The following is a 7728-nucleotide window of genomic DNA, read 5'->3' on the forward strand; positions in this document are numbered from 1 at the left end:
AATAGCCCTGTATTTATGCTAAATTATTAGGGACTGTTTGGACATTTGTTAAAAAGATATTTTAAGCACGTTTTTGGTTTCACATTTGAATTAATTTTTGGTTTATGTAGAAAGTTCTTGGAAGGGGACACGGAGACATGGTGAAGTCATCACTCATAGCTCCGATATTGTGACGCAAGTCAAGTGGGAAAAAAGAAATTAAAACAGTATCTTAGAATTTAGCTCGAATCGACGGTATGGATAATAGTGAATTTGATATAAAATTTAAAAAACAAACGAAAATTGATTATATATTAGGAATAATAAAAATGGAATTTTTGTTGTGAAATAAAATGGATGACCATGTCAACTTTACTGTAACAATCTTGGCGTTCAAGTTTTATCAAAAGTAGTAGCTAAGTAATTGACTTAGTATATCTCTATCTTTATAATGTCGATTAACTTTCCATCTCTTATTAATTTATTTTCAACTACTCTCGTAACTATCCCCACATAGCTTTTTCATCTAATTGGGACGGGTAGACATATGAGTGACTTATAATTCATATTCAATTGGTTATACTCCTTTTAAGTCATATCAAGTGAATTGTTTGAGATTTTTTTCATGGTTCTAAATTCAAGAAAATTGTTGAATTCTTTTTCTTTATATTTATCCTTTATTTGATGAGGTTCTAAACTATTTTATATTTTCTAGAAAAAGAGTGTGTCCTCATCTATACACGCCTCAAACCTTTCTTTATTTTTATTTTTAAGATTATTAACTTTTATAACATTTGATTATGAAACGTTACGTCATTTCTTTGTTTACTTCTGCACATATTTCAATGTATGAAACGATTCAACACTTATAATACATACATAAAAAAATTATTCTAATTTTTAAATATATAATATAATTTCTTACTAAAGAAAATTTAGATGAACCTCTTGAATCCATGTGGCTCCCCTGACAATGAGTCACACATTAGGACTTCATGATCAACAATATACTGTTTTAATTCATGCATCTCCTTTTTGTGTTTTGGATGCTCAGCCAAACTATGATAAAAGGTACCAAATATGGGCAACTATGAATAGAATTCAGATTAAACATATTAGTGGGCTTGGGCCATCAGTATTGGATTTATTGGACTTTAATGAGGTTCTAAAGTAGATGGGCAACTACGATTTGCACAAATAAGATCTGCAGTCTGCACACCCTTAAGTACACAACACCACCTAAATGATTGCAGGTTCCTGCTCAAAACTGTTGAATGACCCAATTATGGACCTCAATAGATTTTTACTATATATAGATGGTAAGCAAATAAGTAGTACTCCATTCGACGACACTATTTGACTTGACATGATATTTAAGAAAACATGTAACTTTTGAAACTTGTGGTTTAAACTTTAAAACAATCTTTGAATATTTTTTAGGTTGAGATTCATTTCATTAAGGTAAAAGAGGAATTCTAAAGTTCAATTATTTCTAATTATAGTAAAGTGACATTTTTTTTGAACTGACTAAAAAGAAAAGGATTCCACATAAAATGAGACAGAAGGAGTAAAATTTGTTTTATGAAAAAAAAAAATCTTAATTTTTTTAATACTTTTATGAGGAAACTCACGATTTTATGTATCAAATAAACTTCACAATACACTTAAAATTGAGACATGATATAGCTTCACATGAGAAGAAGTTAATAAAAAGAATTGTAGTTCGTACGTTTATGGGCAAACTATTTTTAAAATTTTTGTTATGTTTTTTGAGTTTTGGAATGAATTATAGTTCGCCTGCAAATGGGCAAAGTATCCGTTTTAATATGAGTTTTTAAGAAGGGTCCATTTGATCTATAGCATCCATAAAATATCTATTATTAAAGCCGGACTTGTTTCTTCTTGTTAATTTAATAATAACTATATACTTGTTAATGACCACGAAAATTCATCGAGTTATCTCACCACAAAAATTGGAGGGAAAGAGAGTTTTGGTTGGTGTGACAATCACTCTTAACTACTCCCACCTAATTTTCCCCTTCTAATTCAATTGTGTTAGTCATATGACTGCCACCCATAACCCAAATTCAACACACTTAATTGACCACAACTCATTTTTTATATTCCAACTTTTTTTACCACTAAAAAATGATCCATAACCCAAATTCAACACACTTAATTGATCACGACTCATATTCTATACTTTTAACTTTCTTCGACCACTAAAAAATTACCTCATTTTTCATTTTTAATAAAATTTAAAACATTCAATCTCGTGACTTTTAACTAATTTCATTGAACACTAGATCATCGAGAGTCCTTTTTGTTGTGTAATCAACTCATAGCTTTACCTTAACTATTAAATATAAGAACAATACAAAAGAAAAATGTAAACACAAACTCTTGATATATTTCTTTCCCACAAAAAAATACTTTTGATACCTTATCATCACATAATAATATGAAAAGATGAATAAAAGAAGTCTTATAAATTAATTTACAGACATATTTCGTCCGTTGCCAAACTGGCAATTATATTGATCGAACATAAGGTACAAATCAAACAACATATAGTATCTCTAAAAATGGTGAATCTTGCTTTGGTTATTGCCTCCATCAATTTGAAATACCAGCAGCCAGTCTAGCTCTTAAATCTTTTCTCAGAATTTTTCCTGACGGAGATTTTGGTACCGTCTCTACGAAAAATACACGCTTTATTCTCTTATAGAATATCACCTGCAAAATTTTGAAAAACATATAAAAAATGAATCACTTAATGTTTACTATGCACTTTTATTCAAACACATAATTGTTTCGAGATGAAACAAACCTGCTTGGAGATGAAATCCTTGACTTCATCCTCAGTAATGGTAGATCCATTTGATCTAACAACAAAAGCCACTGGAACTTCTCCCGCTTGTTCATCTATCATTCTGTCCAACACAATTTAACAAATTATCAGAATTTAGACCATTTTTTGAGCTAGCTGTATCGTACGTTAGGCATTTATAGTTGTACATTACAAAAATTATAACTAACTTACGGGACAACAGCAGCATCAGAAATGTCGGGGTGGTTGATAAGAAGAGCTTCAAGCTCGGCAGGCGCCACTTGAAATCCTTTGTATTTGATCAATTCCTTCAATCGGTCCACAATGAAAAGCTCATCATCATCGTCAATGAATCCAATATCGCCAGTGTGTAACCATCCTTCTTTTTCTATTGTTCTAGCTGTGGCCTCGGGATCATTCAAGTAACCTACAAAGAAATTATCATTGTTTTTATTAATATATAATTAAATAAATAAAAATATGCGATAACTTAAATTTTTAAGACCAAAGTCGAAAAGTGGTTGGGCAGGTGGTTGAATGAATATACACCGAATAGTTCCACAACTTTATGGTAAAAGGCTCCACATGTTTCAATAGGTAATAAGAAAGGTACTCTAAACTTTATTTCAACTTGTATGTTTTACTTTTACTTTTTTAATCTTTTAAAAAGAATATACTTTTTATTTTTCGAGATTTTTTTTAATTTTAAACTTTCTGATTTAATAATATCAATCTTGTATTCAATAAGTAAAAAAAGTTCTTTTGCTTTTAAAAAAAATTTGGTAGGAGTGGTTGGTGAGCTTTTGATGCTAGTATCAATTTTTGTGGCGTTTGAAATATTAATCAAATCAACATAAGTTTTACTCTGTTGGTATATGAATGACCCCTAATGCATCTTGATCTAGGTCCACTAGTTGGTATATTTATTATTCTTAACAAACTGTGTTATTATCTATATACGTATGTACCTAATAAAAACGTGTATTTTGGAAATATATGTAAATGGTCACCTAACTAAAATACTAATTTGACACGTAACTTAAGTTTACGAAGAATATTCACGCAAAAGATTTTAGCATACCTTTCATGATTTGATCACCTCTAATGCAAATTTCACCGGGTTGGTTACGGGGCAGAGAGCAACCCGTATCCGGATCCACAATTTTCATCTCCGCGTTCCTCACAACAGTACCACATGCCCCTGATTTAATATCAAACGGTTCTTTCGCAAATGCCAAACACATCGCCAGCACAGGACCGGCCTCCGTCATTCCATAACCCTATTTTAATTTAATAATTTATTAATTAGTCTATAAATTTAAATTTGGAAATTTATTCAACAATAATAAAATAATACAGTGTATCCTGGCTGGCTAGTCACTATCAAGAAACCATTATAAGGCAAATGTATTGTTAAAAATCAAAATCAATGTCCACAAAGGCGTGCAGTATTCTTGTACACATTTTTTTTAAGAATAGACGTTAACCAACCAATATTTACTTAGTCAAGCAAAATACATTTGTAACTCCAAAATTAGGAAAACTATAACGTGTAATTAAAATTAATTTTTTTTGGTTTCAGTGTATCTCTTAAAAATATTGTTTTTGGGAAACTAGCGTATCAGCACATGGATGGTATTTCAGGATAAGAACATGAAGATTAAAAGATCAATAACTTCGGCTAAATTTAAATTCTAACTCGGCGCAAAAGAAAATAATATTTACCTGACCAAGTTTGGCGTTAGGGAATTTTGCTCGGACGGCATCTTCAAGTTCCTTTCCTAATGGTGCAGCACCAGACATGACTGTTCTTACTGATGAAAGATCGTAGTTATGAACTAATGGACTCTTAGCAATGGCGAGAACAATAGGCGGAACAAATGGTCCAATTGTCACTTTATGCTTCGGTATCAACTCTAAAAACTGAGCAATGTCGAATTTCTGCATAATCAAAATTGCTGCTCCGACTCTCAATGCACAGAGCAAAACAGAATTGAGTGAGTAAATATGGAACAAAGGCAACACGCACATCAACACATCATCGCTGTGCATATACAAATTAGCATTTTCTCCATCAACTTGTTGTGCAACGCTTGTTACTAATCCTTTGTGTGTCAACATCACCCCTTTCGGCAGCCCGGTAGTCCCGGAGGAATACGGCAGCGCTACGACATCGTCCGGCTGGATTTTCACATCAGGAATTTCGTGTTCGTCGGATTGAATCAATTCGGAGAAATGAACACAACCTTCCGGTGCTGAATCGACGCATATTACCTTCAAATCATTTTCAATTGCGTAGTCCTTCACTTTCCCCGCAAAACAAGCTTGCGTGATAACAATCTTAGCACTTGAGGCTTTGGCTTGCTTTACTACCTCTGCTGGTGTAAACAGAGGATTAGCCATTGTTGAAATTGCTCCTAGATACGATGCGCCAATAAACGCAAACACAAATTCAGGGCAATTAGGCAAGAGGATCATGATTGTATCCTTCTGTTGGATCCCCAATTTGTTAAGACCAACAGCAACTTTTCTCGAAGTAAGTTCAACTTCAGCATAAGTATAGATTCGATCATTTGCACCATCAATCAAACAGGGCCGGGAATGAAACTCCGATAGATTTTCAAAGCAATAAGAATGTAAAGGCAAATGTTTAGGGATGTAAATATCAGGGAGTTTAGATCGAAAGATTAAATCTCCTGATTGCTTTGTTTCGGTATCCATCGGCATCTTGAGAGCTAAAAAAGGAAAAATTTGGAGCACACTGAAAAGCTAAAAGGGAAAAGTAGATTTTTAGCTATGGTGTCCTGAAGATGAATGTGCAAAGATTGATGAATATATATATGAGAAAAAAAACACAAGTCTGTGGTAGGTGAAAGGGAGTTTATGGGTATTTAGGGTTGTTCAGGGGCAACTTCATGGAAACTTGTTTCAATTTTCCCTTTTTTTTGGGATATAAAAAAATGGAGTCTCTTGTGGTTGGTGAGAGTAGTTCTTATGGTTAGGTGATGATAGATAATTGGGATTTTAAAAGAAAAACAGTAATCATTTTTCTTAATTTACCTGATACATTTTTTCGATCTAGTATATTTTAAAAAAGAACGATACAATTTTTTATTTGATAAATATTTAATCATACTATCAATATTCTATCCCGATTGGATCTCACTTATTTGACAAAAGTGTACTCTTCAACTTTTAAGGATGGCTATAGAACTAAGTGAAGTTTTTCATATTTCTAAAATATCGTGTTCAGTCAAATTACATTTAGATAAATTTGGACAGAAAGTAAGAAAAAATTGGTCAAAATTGACATTCAAAGTTGACCTTTTGAAGTTCAGTATTTTCCACGTTGGCTCTTCACCTACCGCAACCTGTCGAGACGGGATTTTGCTGAAGGTCAGTGGAACGGGACACTTTCACCTAACGAGAATTGGTCATTGGCACTTTCATTAAAAATAAAAATAAACATATTAAGGCAGCGGGGTACACATAATTTTACGTAAGCATGATCGATATTTGAAGAAGTGAATAAACGAATAAATATAACAATAAGTAATGTATTATTATTATTTTTTAATTACAAAGTGATTTTTGAGACACTGCTTGGGCTAAGGTATATCAACCTCAGCATTTTGGGATGACTTCAATAATTATTTTTAACAACCATATGTGGTTGGATACTAACTTAATTAATAGAGAATATGACATAAAAAGAGTATTTATTATTGTTGTCCTGCTCATCAATAGTTGTCCTTCTTGGTTTGATCTTAGTGTTAATTATTTTGTTCCATTATTATTATACGTTTGGAAGTAATAAAAGTTGTTGGAATGTTTATTATCCCACTTGTGACTTCTTCTTATATATAGAGGAGATGGATTTCTTGGAATGCTAGTAAAATAAAAGAATAAGGAGAAATAGCAATTTTAGTCTTTGTATTATAGGTTTATTGTAGTTTTGATCTTTGTATAATTGATAAGCATAATTAACTTTTATGAATAAATTAATGTGTTATTATGAATATTAAATAAGAAAGAGAAAGGAAAAATTTGTGCAATCCCATCATCAATTGAGACCACTTGACCGATTTCATCCACTTGAAATTTTACGTAAAAAGTCATTAATTCAATTTCCTAATAGACTTTTTTTTTTTTTATAGCTTTTACATTTAATTCAAAATAAATGATTTTTTACATAACAAAAAAGGAAAATTTGTCCTTGCTTAAATTTTTTTAAAATTACATAATCAAGAAGCTATATTAAATACTAGTTACTACTTTTAAATTAAGTAGTATAACTTAGTAAGAATTATAGAGTATATCTATATATAACCCTTCTTATTTTTTCTCAAGGAAGAATTTACTTTAGCTCCTTAAATGCCTTTTGTTTCATTTGGATTTGAATATTCAAGTTTCCTTAGTGTACACATTTGGAAAAAAAAAATCATGCAAATTATTAGTTGATACTTGATAGTAAGCTGGTATATTCCCTACCTAAGCAAAAGAATATGTATTAAAAATGACCAATTAGTTGTATCGTTTAAATATATTACTATATAATAAGAGGGAATAAGTTTTCACCTCATGCCAACATGTGTTCCAATAAGAATCACTATTAATATCCAATATATTTATATGTGGGCCCCACTACCTTCCACTTAAATCCTACATATTATATATTAATTACTATACTCTAAATGACTTAAATACTCCATATTATATATTACAATAATTAACAATTATTTGACACTTTAAATTCTATCAATGCCATATAAATTAAGATAAAAAAGGTAACATATAATATTTATATTTATATTTATAATAATAATAAATATATATAACTTAAATACTCCATATTATATATTATTACAATAATTAACAATTATTTGACACTTTATATTCTATCAATGCCATATAAATTA

General features: G+C 30.9%; 1 protein-coding gene across 1 annotated transcript; it reads right to left on the bottom strand.

Annotated features, from left to right (window-relative positions):
• Positions 1-2595: 2595 nt before the first annotated feature.
• LOC102596056 (4-coumarate--CoA ligase 2) lies at positions 2596-5536 on the bottom strand. The gene is given in 5 exon segments (NM_001318639.1): positions 2596-2715; positions 2810-2912; positions 3023-3236; positions 3891-4089; positions 4535-5536. Coding segments are annotated over 5 exon segments (1638 nt in total).
• Positions 5537-7728: the final 2192 nt, after the last annotated feature.

This window comes from Solanum tuberosum, unplaced genomic scaffold (genome assembly GCF_000226075.1).
Source record: "Solanum tuberosum cultivar DM 1-3 516 R44 unplaced genomic scaffold, SolTub_3.0 scf00026, whole genome shotgun sequence".
NCBI lineage: Eukaryota > Viridiplantae > Streptophyta > Magnoliopsida > Solanales > Solanaceae > Solanum > Solanum tuberosum.